The sequence below is a fragment of the Apostichopus japonicus genome, chromosome 16, assembly GCF_037975245.1.
Source record: "Apostichopus japonicus isolate 1M-3 chromosome 16, ASM3797524v1, whole genome shotgun sequence".
Classification (NCBI taxonomy): Eukaryota; Metazoa; Echinodermata; class Holothuroidea; order Aspidochirotida; family Stichopodidae; genus Apostichopus; species Apostichopus japonicus.
The window spans coordinates 11,263,167-11,280,772 of record NC_092576.1 but is presented as its reverse complement, the minus strand read 5'-3'; the positions used below and the strand labels follow the sequence as shown (position 1 = coordinate 11,280,772).

Genomic DNA, 17,606 nt, shown 5'->3' with positions numbered 1-17,606 from the left:
AACATAAACAAATTTATCGGAATATTTTTTCTACTAAATTTATATGAAAATATCGCATTCATATAGTATATAGTATCAAGGTGAGACTTCATGTCAGTTAATATTCGCTAAAGGGAAGGTTGTCTTGTTTGTTTACAACAACCTGTGAGATAACCAGACTGACCCGAAAGGTAATGAACAGGAGTTTGATACGTGTGCATTAAAGGGTTGTGAAGACTCGCGCAAAAAGGAAACGTCTAATGCCGGTAATCTAATCTAGTTTCGAATGAGGTGTAACAGAAGTGTTAGACACCACCATCGATCCCAGATAATACACACAGCTTGCTACCGTCGGCAATTAGACACTAGTGTACAGTCAGTACATACAGCTGCGGTCAATACCCACAGCACAGTGAACAAACGATACAGCGATGGACATCTCAGGTCCAGCTAAAGATAACAAGGTATCACGTTTCATTACTGTCTGCATTTTGTAGCGACATAACAAAGCGTCACTAGCAAGCAACAGAAAGTTAACTTTTTCAGATGGCCGCACGCGGTTTGGGGCGAGTCTTCAATGCCTTTAATGTCCTACTCATAAATACAAAGATAAAGTCAGTACCTCGGTCTCCACCCCAATCCCGTACCCATCCCCCCCCCCCCCACTTAGAAGACAAAATTGTTCGAGATTACAGGAAGGCCAAGAGAGAAGAAACTCTGTATAGAGGAATTATCCTACTCTCCTTTGTCGAAACAAACCACCTAAACTTTACTCTCTCATTCTCGTAGCCACCAAATCCTCCTCGCGGCAACTCCTCCCCACCCCCCACCCCCTTCCCCACGTCCTGCCTCCACCATTCAATGTCTCTACTCCTGCAGGTGGTTCTGACATGAATATAATATAGCAAGAGTATATCTTTATGACAGTGAAAGGTAAGAAAAACAGAAATAATAATAATATATCTGTAAAATTGAAAGAAAAAAAAAATAGCTCAGATTAAAACTAAATTTATACTGAAAAATACTATATATTGTATGAAAATGAACAAAATGAGGATAACCAAAAATTGGAAACTGAGGCTGCTTATCTACGACAAACAAGAATGGCATTATAACTTACATCTATATAATTACTGAATATGCGGGTAAATAAATTCCACTATTCATGATAAGAGACATAAAAATATGTGTTATCATCATATCAGTATACGATAACGTCGTCATGACAACATACCAAAACGTTGTGTCATCTATTGCTTCACATGCAAATTCAATGCAGCTTTGTTTTTTTGTGTTTGTGTAGATTTTGATAAAAGTCTTGATTGTTTTCGATACTAAAAACTAATGTGGCTCGATCACTGTAAGTTTAGTTCAGATAATGAGGCGAGGGTTGGAAAACCTTCAAGTTTCAAAATTTGCATTTTGCATGTGATTCTTACTGTCATTAAATTTTTATTCTTAAAGCATCGAAATATTTTCAAGTTTTGTGCAAGAAATCTATCAGTTTGTCCTAGATTGATCAAAAGGCGATCTGTATTTTTAAGTCAAAATTCGGTGGTTTTTTTTTTGTGAAATTATAGTGACCAAACGTGACAACCTGCATTAACTTAAATCCACGTCTTCTTGAAACTGGTACTCAAGAAAACATACATATCATTTTGAAGTCCTGTCTCACAACCACAGGTGGTGGTGCCTGGCCTCTCCCCCTTCTCCTCCCCAGGGTGACAAAAATTGCTACATTAAATTGATTTTAATACTTGAAATACACACTGGTGTTTTTGCTATGCCATAAAACAAAAAACCATAGTACAGTCAAATCTGAGTGATTTGATCTTCTTGAGACAGGAGTTTACTTTGGATATGAAACCAACCTAATAATACTGCATACACTAGTGCAGGGATGTAGCCGGGGGAGGGGGAGCAATGGGAGCGATCACTCCCCCCCCCACCTCCTTTAAGTACCCTGAAAAATCAAATTTAAATAAGAGCAGGAAATATCATGATAGCTCTCTTTACAGGTTGAAGGAAGCTAAGAGACCTTTCTCAATCTTTCCCCTGAAAGTTTGTCTGCTACGTAATACAATACTCTTATTATTGTTCATTACCTGCAACGTGTGAGGCATTCTTGGTGAAAATTTTATTTTTACATTATTCAGTGTAATAATGCTCCCTTTTGTGAGAAGCGCCCCTTTTAAAGTTCTGCTCCCCCCCCCCCCTTTTCAAATTTCTGGCTACGTCCCTGCTCTAGTGTAGTTTTACATTGTAATTTTATATCATAGTACTAATAATAATAATAATCATACAGGTCTATTTCTTTAGTGATGTGAAATGCAGTACTGGAGAAGCTTTTCTGCCTCAGTTCTTTTTATGCAAATTAGGTGTGACTTTTAGTGCATTATCACCAAGTTGCTGTGCGACAAAGTTTTGTATACTTTACTGTAGTTTGCCACTGCCACGGTCTATATAAGAGTACATTTTGTTTCATGATGTGAAATGCAGCACTTGAAATTGTCCAAAAGCTCCTTTTCTACTTCTAATAACAAAGTATGTTGTGAACATTTTATGCCCCAATTCTTTTATGCAAATGAGGCTTTACCATAATTGTGTATTTTCCTTGAGGTGCTGCAGACTTTTTTTAGACTGACTTTTGAATTTTGCTTTTCTTGTCTTGAATTAATTCTTGTCTGGAATTAATTCTTGTCTTGAATAATTACAGCCTTTCCATATCTAACCCTTCTCTTGTTCCTCTACACAAACTTTCACTCATACATTTGTGAGAGCCGAGACTTTCTGTATTCTTCTACAAAACACCACCAGCTATTTTCGTAATATTTTCATAGACTATAAACTCAGCGAGGTCGGACTACCCGTACTTGAGAGGGTCAGTGCGGGCAAGCTCTCTGTACTTTCACTGCTGCTGGTAGAGACCGTAGCCAATGTACCTACAGTGCTGGTAGGTAGACTATGTGTACCATAACCGCTGTCTAATCTACCCTGAATGTTGTGCTTCACTAATACAGACTGTGCCATATCACCCATCTGTACCGGTCCTTCCCGCTCCAACCCTCTCCGTTCGTGTCCGGTTAACTCCCCCGGACGATCACCGTTCGGGACCAGTTTGTGTTCTGAGCCTGTTGGCAGGATCGAATTCCCCGTGGAATGCACGGAACTTATCTCCATCGCTGTCAAATTGCCATCGTCGTTCATTGTCAGGTCAAAGGTCAGATCATGACCGGAATTTCCCTCCACCAGCTGCGTAGAGGTGAGCTTGTCGTTCTCGTAGTTTCTGTCGCCCTCCGGAAACAGACAGGAAGTAAAGTCCAAGCGGGAGCAGGGACGCTTATCGTCATTGAGTTCTGAACGACCTCTGACGCCGTTCTTTGCCGCGGCGGGTCCGCGAGTTTCGCTCTCGGCAGCCAGGGCGCTGACTTCCATGGAGACATTGCTATTGTCTTCGTCCATGACGGGTTCAGAGACCGGGGAAGACTTCTGACAAGAGGGCTGCCACGATCTGATCTGAAGGGGACTGGGCGAAGAGGAGCTGGATACGTCGGAACTGAATGAAAGCTTGGAGGCAAAACTCGAGATGTGGTTTCTTTTATCAGGTTTACCTGCAATGATGACAGAAGAAAGATTTGATTGAAGCTGCATTTCAAAATAAAATAAAACTGTTAATAGCAAACTGCTTATCCACTAGAGAGCCTGTGTAAGAGAATGTGTAAAAGTAAGTTGGCCTGACGTTTCGTTCCTAGCAGGATCTTCCTCAAAGGCTAAATGACAAGTAGTAATCTCATAGCTCTCTTCCACCATTTTTTCTCCTTACCTTTCTGTCTTTGTCCTTCACCAGTTTATTCCCTACACCCTTCCCTTAATCATCTCTTTGTCCCTCCACTGTTTATCTCCCACCTCTCCTCTTCCCCTGTTGGTTTCTTTCTTTCTTCTCTCCATCCCTTGTCTACTAATCCCCTTACATCTATCTCTTTGTGTTCACCATGCTCATTAACCCGTCTGCATTCTGTGCGTGTTTTTGTCCCTTCTGTTACTGTTACTTGTCATTTAGCCTCTGAAGAAGATCCTGCTAGGATCGAAACGTCAGGCCAACTTACTTTTACACATATCATACTTTGGTATTACATACAGACAGTGTTACACAGTCCTAAATACACATGGGCACCTCTTCCCCTTTCCTGTCTTCCTGTCTAATAATCATAATAATTAACAGTTCTTATATAGCGCTGTACTTAACCCTGGTCATTGGTAACTAGGCATGCACCAGATATCCGGTCCGGCCGGACTATCCGGCCGGATAGTGAGCAATTATCCGGTTCCGGCCGGATATTTTTCAAAATCCGGCCAGATGTTTTTCAAAAATCTGGCCGGATCTCTTTCAAAATCTGGCCTGAATTATTCCTTAAAAAGGTGTTGGTATTAACTTAAATCAATGTAAACTACTGTATTTCCAAATGTTAATAAAAACATTCAAAGTAAGGAAAAATTAGGTTTAACATGTTTAATGTAATTTTCTCAATGGTCTGATTGTTTGCGAATACCTCACCTAAGATTTGCTCCTTGTTTCATACTTCTACTTCTTATTAATGATTTTCTTTTGTATAATGAATAAATCCGGTTCCGGCCAGATTTTATCCAGCCGGATTTCATGTACTATCCGGCAAAATCCGGTTCCGGCCGAATCCAAAAATTTGGATCCGGTGCATCCCTATTGGTAACTTGTCACACCTACACACCAAAGTGTGCACAATTCAAACAATCTCTCCTGGGGCACCACAGCCACATGTCCCCTGGGGGACTTCCCATAGGGTGCAGCCACGAACTGGCGCACACAACTATATTTACAGTCATCTCGCAAGTCCCCATTTATACACCTGGGTGAAGAGAGGAGGCAATGGAGATAAAGTGCCTTGCCCAAGGACACAACGCAATGATCTGGCCAGGACTCGAACCTGTAATCCTTAGATCACAAGTCCACTGCCTTAACCACAACGCCCTCTAACTAATGTTGCAGAATATCTGTTAGTGTTCACTCAAGGTTTGCCTCCCTCTGTGTGATTTCAAAAGCACAGGAACATACATTTTATTACAGAGAATACAAACATAATTTTCATCTTCGTCTTCCAATTACAAAGAAACGATTGGCTGTACCGACCTGTTCTTGGCGTTTCTGAATCCTTACAAATCGGCGAAAGAAGAGGCGTGCCAAGGTTTTTAGTGAGAGGAGAAGGACCTCTAGGGGTGAATGGAGTACAGACTCTGGGTCCATGCAGCCGTACAAGAGGACTAGAAGAAAACTGGCTCTGTAAGTTGAGAAGAGATGAAAACAACTTGAATAGAAGGACAACAGAAAAAGTCTGCTATCATTGTAGTAATTTATCCATTCATTTATTCATCTTCCTTTCATTTATTTTCATTGTTTTTTCTTAAATTTTCATACATTTTATATTATTATATGTCTTATTAGAGGGCCTCGTGGAAGATTAGCTATTGCTAAACGAGCTTCCCTCTTAAAATAAAGTTTAAATAAAAATAACATAATTCATTCATCCATATATACATTTTCCTGAACTATTATAACGACAACACAAGATTGAACATTTCAATGTGACAATCCCTGTTGATGTTACTCAAACACAAATTGAAGTACAATCAACCACAAATGAACTTCTGTTACATCAGATCTCATAGACAGGATCTGCGTATATAGTTATGTTTATGGTTACTACTAGACTTTGATGTATGAGTACAACAGATTGAGTACAAACTTGACAATCATCTTGGTATTCATGAGTACAAAGCTCTCAGCACTATAGTTAGATGTATATATGGTTAGATCTCCAAATTGTCTGGAGTACTAGTATAGGGACTAATTTAGTATTCATATATTCGAGTACCGAAGCAGCTTTCAAGGCTGTGAACTTTATCTCTTATTAAAGTGCTATGTTTTCCTGTGAAAAAAAAAAAAAAAAAAAAAAGCACTTGCATGGCAAATTATTTTGTGTTTTACTTACCCCACCAGAGTTTGGTGTTTTTGGTTTCGACGATTCTCCATGGCAATCCTCGTCCTTTTCCACAGGGGAGAGGTGAGGGGAAGGTAGACCTTGGTTAGAGGCAGGGGTACCGTTTCTGAGTAGGCTACCACCGGCACCAGGGGTGGAGAGGAAGTGGCTGTTATCGCTGTGAGAAAATAGTTTCCTTCTCAGCGACGTGGACAGAATGTTCGGGTCTTCCTCTGGCTCAGAGTAGAGTTTGCATTTATCGTCTGTAGGTATTAAAATCACCAGGGAGAGAGGGGGATAACAATTCCAACTAGAACATAAGACTGGTGTTTTCCAATATAAGACCCAGTTTGAATGACATGGTGGTGATTGTCTGTGATATCACCTGATTAAGAGATATCACTCAAGTCTGAAAAAGTTTCAAATTGATGACACGCAGTCATGTAACTTCATATTAAAGTTTGACAGAAAATTGTTTCCCCGTATTCACTGATAAAACAAGGCGCCACATTAATGAGTTTCTTCTGATGACTTTACTAGTAAACTTTGGTAATAGAATAAGAATTACAAGGGGATACATACTTAACATGCAAAGAAATCAAAGAAAAAGCTGGTTCAATTTCTTACAAATTTTAAAGAGAAGTGAAAATTTGAGAAGACAACATGGTTCAATTTTTCATATTGCAATGATGGAAACTGGAGAAAGTAAGAATTTCAGGAGGTAAGGATTGCTATATATGTCACTATTGCTACACATTGTAAGGATAGATAGTCAAATTGTAGGGTTACCATAAACTTCATTTATTTTCACCTCCTCAGTTTGATACAAAAGAAACATCTGAATGACACCTCCAGATGAAACAAAACTTAAAAATAATGCAGAGAACAACTGTAATTCTGTAATTATAAATTGAGACACTAAGGCAACAGACTTTACAGTTGGGTCATTTCATGCTAAATCAAGCAAGATTTGTGAGATGTCCTATTATACATAATGCAGGCATCTAAAATTGGAATTTGCATAGGCATCTAAAATTGGAATTTGCATAGACCAAATAAGTTGCTGATTTAGTCCATATGGGTGCTCAAAAATAGGTCATGTATTACCGAACCTCTTTTTCATGTATGTTGTTAAAGTGGTCTGGATGATTTTAGAAACCAACAGCCTTTTACCATTCATGGTTCAAAGAAAAAATTCATAAAAAAATGGCAGCTTAAGATGAAAATAACTGATAAAAGCCAAAAGAAGAAAGAAAAACTGCTTACCTAGCAATGCTATCAAGTCAAAGTTGACAGGCAGAGTAATGGCTGTTTGGCATACAGCTGGTGGAAAAACAATGCAGTAATTATAAGATCGTTAAACATGTAATTTGATCAAATTAATCAGGGAATAATTTAACCTTGGAAAATCCAGATCAGTGAACAAATTCCTGTCTCTACCGGGATTCGAACCGGGGCCTCCCGCTTCATATGCGGGCACCCTAACCGACTAGGCTATGGACGCTGATTGTATGTCTATATCACATAACAAACTTGTCTTGAAATACATGTGGCTTTCTGGGTTGAATAAAAATTGAGGTGTTTAATTCCCAGCTCTTTAAATGAAAAAAAGAGAGAGGCAAAAATAAATATGTCACAAGGCAGAGTTACTCACCATCAACCCCTCGAGATGGTGGGTCCTGTGGGCTATTGTCTTTCGTAGAAGATTGTTCGGTGCTGTACAACTTTTGGGACACTACAATTTGAAAAACCAACAAGAAGGTTGTGCAGATGATATATATTTATAAGGCCAGCCACACAATGAGCGTGCCCACAATGATGTGAATGGATGAGCTAATCAGATGGGAAGTGTAATATAGTTATGGGAAGTGTAATATAGTTATGAGAAGTGTAATATAGTTATGGGAAGTGTAAAATAGTTTAGGAAGTGTAATATAGTTATGGGAAGCGTAATATAGTTATGAGAAGTGTAATATAGTTATGGGAAGTGTAATATAGTTATGAGAAGTGTAATATAGTTATGGGAAGTGTAAAATAGTTTAGGAAGTGTAATATAGTTGCGTCAAAGGGGACGAGAATCATCAATCAGATGGGAAGTGTAATAAAGTTATGTCAAAGGAGACCAGAATCATCAATGCAGTTTTTAAAAGTTGATTGCAACACTGACATTGATGCTATTTTGCATATATTTGTTTTTTAAATTAGATTTGTAGGACATAAATTCCCTTGACTAGTCAACTTTCAGTTCAGGTTCAGATGAAGTATAAGTCACGCATTTGTCAATTTTCTTGGCGATTGTAATAGTCGTGTGTGATGCAAAACTATGAAAAGAGAGAACCCAGGTGACAACATTGCTTACTTCCTTCTGACGCACGTTGTCTTTATTGTGTTCCCATTAGCTATAAATTTTCTACCTGAATTGTATAAGGAATTACAGGGTTGGATAACAGGTGGGTGGAGGGTGGTGGAGGAGGGGTTAATTATGAGGGTTAGATATTGCTCTGAGGGTAAAAAATTGACTTTATGTAGTTCCATTCTTATTATTTCTTTCCGTGAGCTCACAGTTACGGTACATTTATATCAAGGTGAAATTTGGGGTCTCGCTGTACTCCTTCCATGCCTAAGTTATTTTTCTATTATTTTCTCTTGCCTTTTACGCTAATTACACTTAAGTGCAAAAAATTAATAAATGGATAACTCGTTACTTTTTGGCTCATTAATTTTCATTCGGTCAAGAAATCTAGGAGAGTGTCTTCGATTAAAACATTTGTTGTTTTGAAAACTACTCGATAGGTTACGATTAATTCTCGAACAGACTCGAACATGCCAAGCAGATGTACACACGAGGAGGAAGCCTGTTGAAGGATTGTGCGAATCACGACATCAGAAAATAATATAATAATAATAATAATAAATGCAAATTTATATAGTGCCAATATCCAGAGGAAAACCAATGCTCAGTGGCGCTAGTGCTCAGGGAAGGCAGTCAAAAATAGAGAAGTTTTGAGTCTGTTTTTGAAAATGTTAACGTTGGGTGCCGACTTGATGTGCAGTGGAAGTGAGTTCCAAAGAGTAGGAGCGGCATTAGAAAACGATCGTTGACCAAATGACTTGAGCTTCCACTTAGGTACGTGGAGCAGTAGCTGATTTGTGGATCTGAGAGATCGGGTGGTGGTCTTCCGACTGATCACGGTACTCATTTATTCTGGTGCTAATCCATGCAGGGCTTTATATGTGAGCAGGATGATCTTCAAATCAATAAATAAATAAATGAAGTCGACATGCTCCTGTGTCACTTTCAGTCAGTCTGTATCTCATTACAACGGACGTTTCTCAGACTGAAAGTTGGACTGCCGTGAGGTGATGTTTTAGTCCATTCACTAATTTATTTGGTGTTCCTACATGTACCGTTTTGAGAAAGAAAGAAATGAAAGAAAATCAACTGACAACTTACATGAAAGACCTGAGGAATTGAATTTTTTCTTTGCAGCCTGACTAGGATTGGACCAGGGAGATGGCACGTGAAGATTTTCCTCAAAAAACTGTTGAACAGAAAGACGAATCAGTGTGAACAAAGAAATAAACAGTTTGAAGACAACTTATTCTCATTTGGATTTAACAATCAATATAGAACCTTAATTTATGGAGTTTCTCCAACATACTCTGTATCAATAATCACGCTATTGAGAGACAATGAGACCAGATTAGGGGTCCTCAAAGTGGTTGATATTAGCCCCCCCACCCCTCCTCCCCATTCCCCGTAAGACAATCCAACAGATTGACAGGGATTCAATAAGCTTAAATTCAATTCAATAAACATAAAAAGTAGATAATTGTCACACTGAATTAAAAAATGATTTCCACGACTTACGTTTATATCCGAATATGTACGCGCTGTCAACTTTTAATTCATGTTTCATGACTCCCAAGAATTTTGATCGTCAAAGTATAGAGCAAGAAACGTGGGTGGGAGGGGGGGGGATGGGGGATCAATGCATGATTAAGAATTAAAAAAAGGCGTTGAAACTCAATGCAGTTTGGTGTCCCCTAGGTCTAGATCATCACTTTTCAATCGTGTTTCTCAATGCTATAGTATAGAGCAGGGGTTCCCTAACTGGGATGCATGAACCCCAAGAGGGTGTGTGAGTCCATCCCAGGGGGTTCGTGAGCTGTTTCTGAAAGTCAATACTAGAGTACTTTTTGTTGAACTAAAATCTGAAATATCCTATAATTTAGTAATGTACAAAAGTGATGCACAAAAGTACCTATAGACAAACTCTTTTCGCGTTCCATACGCATACGTTGCCATAGTAGTACAGTACTGTGCATGTGATTTATAATAACTGAATTATGAAACAGACTCAGGTTATTATGCGTATAATAATAATGACTCAGATCGTGTCTCAAAAAGTTGGGGGATTCGTGGACAACTCTGACATCCACAGGGGGTTCGTGGGAGGGGGGGGGATAAAGTTAGGGAAACCCTGGTATAGAGCATACAAGCAACAAAATCAGCCAATGACAAAAATAGTAATTTCAATAGTGACTAATAGTTTAAGTGACTGTCTTACCCTACTGATGGTGCTCTGTACTTTAGCTTCCATTTCATGATCCAGCGGGACTTCTACCTGCTCTACATTCTCGTCAATGTCTGCTGGATAAAGGGAAGCCAGTTGGTCGATGGACCAGCGGAATTCAGGGGGCTTCTGCAGAATAAATAGACAAACATAATTTGACAGTCTGACAAAAAGAGTAATTTTTCTACAGTATTTATGGGCTTGTAATTAATCATGGATGGCTTCATGAGCAAGGCATGTACCAAATTAGATGGTGACTTTATTCAGATTATATCCTGTAAACTTCTTGTGCTTAATACATGGGTTTAACACAGATCTATGCAAAATCACAGTAAGTAGTAGAAGTTGGCTTTATAGCTAATGATGGAGGGCTTCCTGGGCAAGCTATATTTTACCTTCTTGGCATTAGACGGTGTCCCAACTTTGGTGGAGAATACCGAAGGACTGAATGTCGGTAGATGAAGACTGTCCAAACTTTCTGCTTCAAACGGATTAAAGGTGATGTTTGACGAGGAGGGCGTTTCATCTTCCATCCTGGTAAGTCAATGAACTCAAAGCTACTAAAATAAAATTCAAGAAATGTTCACATGAAACGAAGAAGTTTCTTACACGTTCAGTGTGATGTTGGCAAATACGATTATAAATGCTCAGTTTTGTGTGACTAAGAAGATACATGTGCATGATCCACAAGGTTCTTCTGGCTTGTTTGCTCTATCTACAAGTATTGCTCATTAATAGGGAACATAAAAATGGCTGCGCCTGTACGTCAAGTAATCACAGACAACTATAGGGATCCGAACAGACCTGCATCACTTGATGGTACCATAAATTCAGTCAAGCTTTGTTTTTTAACTCAACATGAGAACTATCGTATAGCCCTAGGTCAACCCAAACACAAAGTATACCACATGGTTGAGCACATTTCTATGCTTTTTATCCCAAGGTTGGCCACGGCTACACGCTGCTTTAGTTGTGTGTATGGTAATTTAAGTATGTTACTACTAAGTATATACTATGCATAGCTAATTATCTGGCCATCTCTTTGTACTACTGGTCCAGATAGATCTTTAAACAAGATATCATAGATCTATATGACTCCTCTCAAGTTTTGAAAATGATAGAGCCATAAAATTATTGTCACATCAGACTTTTTTTTCTTTCATGCAAGACCGACATGACATCTAACACAAATGCTACTGCACTGTGCTAGTGTAACTGCTACTGTGAATGTGTGATAGGACTAAAGTTAATGGTAGAGTTGCTCATAACCTGTAGGCCTAGTCTAGTCCTGATTTATTATCATAGGCACTTGTCCTTTTATCTAACTTACATTGCAGACTTTACATTATGATATATCGTTTGGAACAGCCAAACTGGTAAATGGTCTACCTACTTTTCCTCCACTACTGACACTGTATGTCATTATTGCCAAAGTTAGACTAACGTTAGGCCTACTGCCAGTACAGCTTTACTAGGTCTAAGCGACATTCCTACAACATAATTACATATTCCTGCGAGATTAACTTTGCAAATAACGGCTTATATTTACATCGATAATAATATGAACCAGCTTGGGATCATGTAGGCGGCCTACCTGGGCTTTTCAACAGTGGTCATTCATTCATCTTCAGCTGGGACGGTGGGAGGGTGATCAGCATAACTTCGAAATTTCCGCCAGTGTTAGACAGGCCTAGCAATTTGCCAGACTGTCTAACAATTCAAATGAATCTTCGTGAAGAAAAAGAATATCAAACAAGAAAAAATATACATAAGAAAAGTTCATTACAATATAGACTAATTTTACATAAAAACTGTTTTAATTTACCAATCATATCTAATGATATTTTTATGTAAATTTCGTACCAACTTATAGCATACAGACAGGTTGTAGTGTTCGTTTAACAACTTTTCCAGCGGACCAAAATAGTAGTAGGGCCTCTTTAAAAAGGACTGCATTTGACCGTAATTGATAACACAAACTTGTCGTAATGGGCGCCAAAGGCAACCAACAGAATATGTCGGTAGCTGAAACACGGGAGGTTATGGACAGTATGTGTCAATTATTTGAATGCCATAGAATAAAGTTTTGAAGATAGCTTAGGGGTCCAAGGCCTAAGCCTAACAAAATTAAAGTTTGCTGGCCTTACATTACTTACAGTTACACACAGGTTAGGCTAGAATGTTTTGGACTAACGTTATGCCTACTCATAAGTTTAGGTAGCCTAACTCTACTGCAGACATGGCCAGCGACTAGCCTAGTTCGGTCAAATATTACCCAAGCTTGAGGGGTAGAAATCCAGACGAAGCCCATGTGAAACTCTCTTCATGTGATGATCATGGATGAACAGCAGCGTAGCCTAGGGTTAAGTTTGAAGGGCTAGGCCTAGTATTATTACCAATATACAGCCTAGCCTAGACGTAGTTAAATGTGTAATTCTATTTAATGTTGGAAGGCTGTGTAAATTCTGTATGTAATTTCTAGGCCTAAGTGTATTGTGCAGCTATAATCTGTAAATTCTAATCTGGTTAGCAAACTTATATTGAAGGGATGTGTAGCTCACACACCGCGCCAGTCATTTTAATTGTAATATGGTAGGCCTACTGCCAATGGGTCATGTGACCAGTGGTGCCATGTAAATATCTAGAATTAAATTAGAGAGAATGACCAGATGGTTAGAGCACCGACCATCAGAGTGTCTATGTCCTGTTACTGTAGGTGTCTCTACAGGTTGGGTTTATAGGCAATCATGTCACAACACAATCCTACATTCCTAATTTCCTGCCAAAAGTACCAACTAAATATCCACTTCTAATGGATGAGAGTGTACCCCCAGCATCTGGTCACATCCTCAACTCGTGGCTGTGAAGGATCTCAATTGGTATTCTAGTCATGATCACATCACATATTAAATAGATATAAACAGTTCTTCCTAAACCATCGAAAGGAGAACCACACCCAATATCAAAATTCACTAAATGTCAAATCCGCCGTAGTGTTCCATTATTATCTGCCTTTGATTAATTGGTAGTCTCCGACGTACACAACTACTGTAGGGTGCTTTCCACCATGGTAGAAACGCACAATTTTGGCAGAAGCCTACATCCCGTCATCCACAAAACACGCTGTGGAATAACAATGCAGAGCAGTAATTTGAATATCGGGGGATTGTGGTACCTGATGGGATGTTTGATCTGGGAACCTAATGGTTGTTAACATTCAATCTATTACATGGCTTCACCACATGTTTGTTTTCTTATCGGAAGAAGGCTAAAAAACGTAAACAAGTTTGTGATAGTCCTATATCTAGACTAGTCTCTAAACTTTCATCTATATTTTTGGTGTGTTTTATTATTAGCTCTACAACAGATTTCCGAACTCCTTAACACTGGACTGACGCCAGAGGTGCTGACTACTGTAGTTCAGCTCTGTGAACTTGGAGTGAACCCAGAGGCTCTGGCATCCGTTATCCGTGAACTGAGGAGTGCTGCTGCTGGCCTACAGGTATAATAAATATCCTCTATACTGCTGATGGTGGGGGGGGGGGGGGAGGAGGAAGGGGTGGGACTTTTAAGTATGTGCATTCAAAGGACCAATTTTTCTTCAAGACACAATTAAGGAAATAGTTAAGAACTAAACATTCTTAAAGAAAGAAAGTACCGAGAAGTCATGAATAGATTTGATTGGAAGCTTAGAAAGCAAGGATCGTAGGCGGTACAATATATGGGGTATCATTTGTGGGTTACATGGTGGTACAATAGGGTATCATTTGTGGGTTACATGGCGGTACAATATATAGGGTATCATTTGTGGGTTACATGGCGGTACAATATATCGGGTATCATTTGTGGGTTACATGGGGGTACAATATATAGGGTATCATTTTTGGGTTACATGGCGGTACAATATATCGGGTATCATTTGTGGGTTACATGGCGGTACAATATAGGGTATCATTTGTGGGTTACATGGTGGTACAATATATCGGGTATCATTTGTGGGTCATATGGTGGTAGAATATATCGGGTATCATTTTTGGGTTACATGGTGATACAATATATCAGGTATCATTATTAAGCAAAGTGATGACATTGATATCTAGTTTGGGACTGGTCAGTTACTTTGAAGAAAAAAGTAACATAAAGCTGTCGATGTTTATCTTTGATATTGGGCAATCATATCAATGTTAGTGTATAGTCTTTGACACAACAGTGTTTAATATGCAACAAATCCTGTTCCATGTGATTCGAATGTACTGTAAACGAGCAGCATTTCAGACTCTCTGGAATGTGATTTCCTTAATGGGAGGTTGGACTCAAATCCTGAGCTGGTGGATGTGGGAAGGTTTCAAAACAACCCTTAGCTGAGGGGTGTGGTATGGTTCAAATCAACCCTTAGCTGAAGGGTGCAGGGGAAGGTACAAATCAATCCTTAGGTGAAGGGGTGTGGGAATGTTCAAATCAACCCTTAGTTGAAAGGGGTATGGGGAGGTTGAATCAATCCTTAGCTAAAGGGGTGTGGGAAGGTTCAAATGAACCCTTAGCTGAAGGGTTGTGGGAAGGTTTAAATCAACCCTTAGTTGAAAGGGGTGTGGGATGGTTCAAATCAACCTTAGCTGAAAGTAGTATGAGGAGGTTTGAATCAATCCTTAGCTGAATGGGTGTGGGAAGGTTCGAACCAAGCCTGACCTGGAGTTGGGGAGATATTTGAATCCATTTTGGGTCTGCTGTAGCCACAAGCTTAGCGATATCTTTTTCTCCCATCATATCTTGAAAGTCGTCATCAGGTGACTCCTGACCCTGGCAATTGAAGAGGAGCTGTGGAAGGTTACCAACGTTAGGGATCATGCGGAGAAATACTTGTCGTTCTTCATAGACATGAAGATCATACGTGAACTAAATCCATTCTGAAGTGGCTGTCAGGAGCGAGATTTACCGGAAAGATCCCGACGACCGGGAACTAACATGAAAGGAGTTTGATTCCTCGTGACACAAATAATGAAAACGATGATAGCTGGTCTTTGGATATTTGGTTTTGGCTCCTGATTTTGTTTGTCAAAAGATAATTAATGAAAAAACTTTCAACTTTTATGCTAAGTTAGAATCACACAAAAGGTTTGGTGTAGGTCTTGTTCCGATCAAACACGTCCTACATTGTTTCTGGTCTCATGGGTGTGCAGAGGATTTGTGGTGTAGATACCTCATCCACCTCGCAATAGGCTTTATGCATGCAGAGGATGTGTAGTGTAGATACCTCATCTACCTTGCAATAGGCTTTAGGCATGCAGAGGAAGTGTGGTCTAGATACCTCATCCACCTCACAATAGGCTTTATGCTTGCAGGGGATGTATGGTTTAGATACCTCATTCACCTTGCAATAGGCTTAATGCATTTTGATAATCATCTGGTCCAGCATGTGTTTGAGTAAGTACTAGGAAATTGATGCAAATGTTGTAAACACAGACAGGATCCAGCCTGTCAAAATGCCAAAATGTAGTTCACCCAGTCACCAATTTTGCATCCTTCCCCAGCACCTATGCATTTTCAAACATTGCATAATACATTTGTATATATTATGTAAGATGATATAGATTAAGTTGTATATATTTCTTCATTGGAAGCAGTTTAAGTTGGGATGGTGCCATCTCTGCATGCGCTGTTTTTGTATATTTTACTTTGTAATAGCTCCAAACTTTTTATCTTCTCTGCAAAGATGAGAATTGGTAGGGTAACAGAAGAGGTAGTCAGGAATTAAGATTAACCACGGGGCACACTTTTGCTCATTTCTCCCATGCTGTTGGTGCTGATTATTTTAAAGGTGAATTGCACAGGGTTTATAGGCATGGTTTGTCGGGGAAATGAGGGGGGAGGAGGGGAGAGGTGGTCATGGTTGTCCTGCATGGGAGGAATTTTGCCAGCTTCCTGACGAGACTCCGATTTGCTTCAATTTATTTAAAGTTTCTGCTGTTGAAGTAGGGTTATGTTTACAGGTGTATTGGTTTGCCCCCTCCAACCTGTTATAATTTTCAGTGGTGATTACAAATTTTAGACAGCAATTTATTAAAACACTCCTGTTAATATATCACTTGACAAAAGAATTTTAATACAAGAAAAGCAAATAAAACGATGTCTCTTCTTCTTTTGTGTGTGCGACTTTCTCTTGAAACCCAGCCCTGATGATTCGTTCACCATCAATTAGGGACTGGATGGCTCAGTAGGGCAGGGCCCAGGATTTGTTATACTGATATCAGTAGGCAGAGTCCAGGGTTTATAATACTAATATCAGTGGGCAGAGCCCAGGGTTTGTAATACTGATGTCAGTGGACAGAGCCCAGGGTTTGGTATACTGATATCAGTGGGCAGAGCCCGGGGTTTGTAATACTGATATCAGTGGGCAGAGCACAGGGTTTGTGATACTGATATCAGTGGACAGAGCCCAGGGTTTGGTATACTGATATCAGTGGACAGAGGCCATGGTTTGTAATACTGATATCAGTGGGCAGAGCCCAGGGTTTGTGATACTGATATCAGTGGGCTGAGCCCAGGGCTTGTTATACTGATATCAGTGGGCAGAGCCCAGGGTTTGTGATACTGATATCAGTGGACAGAGCCCAGGGTTTGGTATACTGATATCAGTGGACAGAGGCCATGGTTTGTAATACTGATATCAGTGGGCAGAGCCCAGGGTTTGTGATACTGATATCAGTGGGCTGAGCCCAGGGTTTGTGATACTGATATCAGTGGGCTGAGCCCAGGGTTTGTAATACTGATATCAGTGGGCTGAGCCCAGGGTTTGTAATACTGATATCAGTGGGCTGAGCCCAGGGTTTGTAATACTGATATCAGTGGGCAGAGCCCAGGGCTTGTTATACTGATATCAGTGGGCTGAGCCCAGGGTTTGTAATACTGATATCAGTGGGCAGAGCACAGGGTTTGTAATACTGATATCAGTGGGCAGAGCACAGGGTTTGTAATACTGATATCAGTGGGCTGAGCCCAGGGTTTGTAATACTGATATCAGTGGGCTGAGCCCAGGGTTTGT

General features: G+C 39.8%; 2 protein-coding genes across 4 annotated transcripts; one reads left to right on the top strand and one right to left on the bottom strand.

Moving 5' to 3' along the window:
* Positions 1-22: 22 nt before the first annotated feature.
* LOC139982849 (uncharacterized) lies at positions 23-12,295 on the bottom strand. 3 transcript variants are annotated; one of them, XM_071995968.1, is made up of 9 exons: positions 12,162-12,295; positions 10,963-11,127; positions 10,562-10,696; positions 9,445-9,532; positions 7,645-7,725; positions 7,257-7,313; positions 6,003-6,253; positions 5,144-5,291; positions 23-3,590 (listed from the first exon to the last, which is right to left on the bottom strand). In XM_071995968.1, exons 2-9 carry the CDS (start codon positions 11,098-11,100, stop codon positions 2,821-2,823), a joined length of 1,668 nt encoding a protein of 555 aa, XP_071852069.1. In that variant the 5' UTR covers positions 11,101-11,127; positions 12,162-12,295; the 3' UTR covers positions 23-2,820. The 3 variants fall into 3 exon arrangements, with proteins under 3 accessions (XP_071852069.1, XP_071852070.1, XP_071852071.1); XM_071995969.1 differs by having other exon boundaries at positions 10,963-11,124; XM_071995970.1 differs by having other exon boundaries at positions 12,117-12,253.
* A 158-nt stretch (positions 12,296-12,453) lies between these two features.
* LOC139982851 (uncharacterized) lies at positions 12,454-16,679 on the top strand. Its single transcript, XM_071995975.1, has 3 exons — positions 12,454-12,616; positions 13,924-14,069; positions 15,342-16,679. Exons 1-3 carry the CDS (start codon positions 12,556-12,558, stop codon positions 15,360-15,362), a joined length of 228 nt encoding a protein of 75 aa, XP_071852076.1. The 5' UTR covers positions 12,454-12,555; the 3' UTR covers positions 15,363-16,679.
* Positions 16,680-17,606: the final 927 nt, after the last annotated feature.

Bases quoted from the DNA above. Each gene is read 5' to 3' on its own strand.
- LOC139982849 (XM_071995968.1), bottom strand. From the start codon at position 11,100: ATGGAAGATGAAACGCCCTCCTCGTCAAACATCACCTTTAATCCGTTT. The intron at 7,726-9,444 runs GTAAGTTGTCAG...TTCAAATTGTAG, and splicing joins CAATTCCTCAGGTCTTTCAT to TGTCCCAAAAGTTGTACAGC. The intron at 7,314-7,644 runs GTGAGTAACTCT...TTTTTCCACCAG, and splicing joins ACCATCTCGAGGGGTTGATG to CTGTATGCCAAACAGCCATT.
- LOC139982851 (XM_071995975.1), top strand. From the start codon at position 12,556: ATGGGCGCCAAAGGCAACCAACAGAATATGTCGGTAGCTGAAACACGG. The intron at 12,617-13,923 runs GTATGTGTCAAT...TTTTATTATTAG, and splicing joins AACACGGGAGGTTATGGACA to CTCTACAACAGATTTCCGAA. The intron at 14,070-15,341 runs GTATAATAAATA...ATATCTTGAAAG, and splicing joins GTGCTGCTGCTGGCCTACAG to TCGTCATCAGGTGACTCCTG.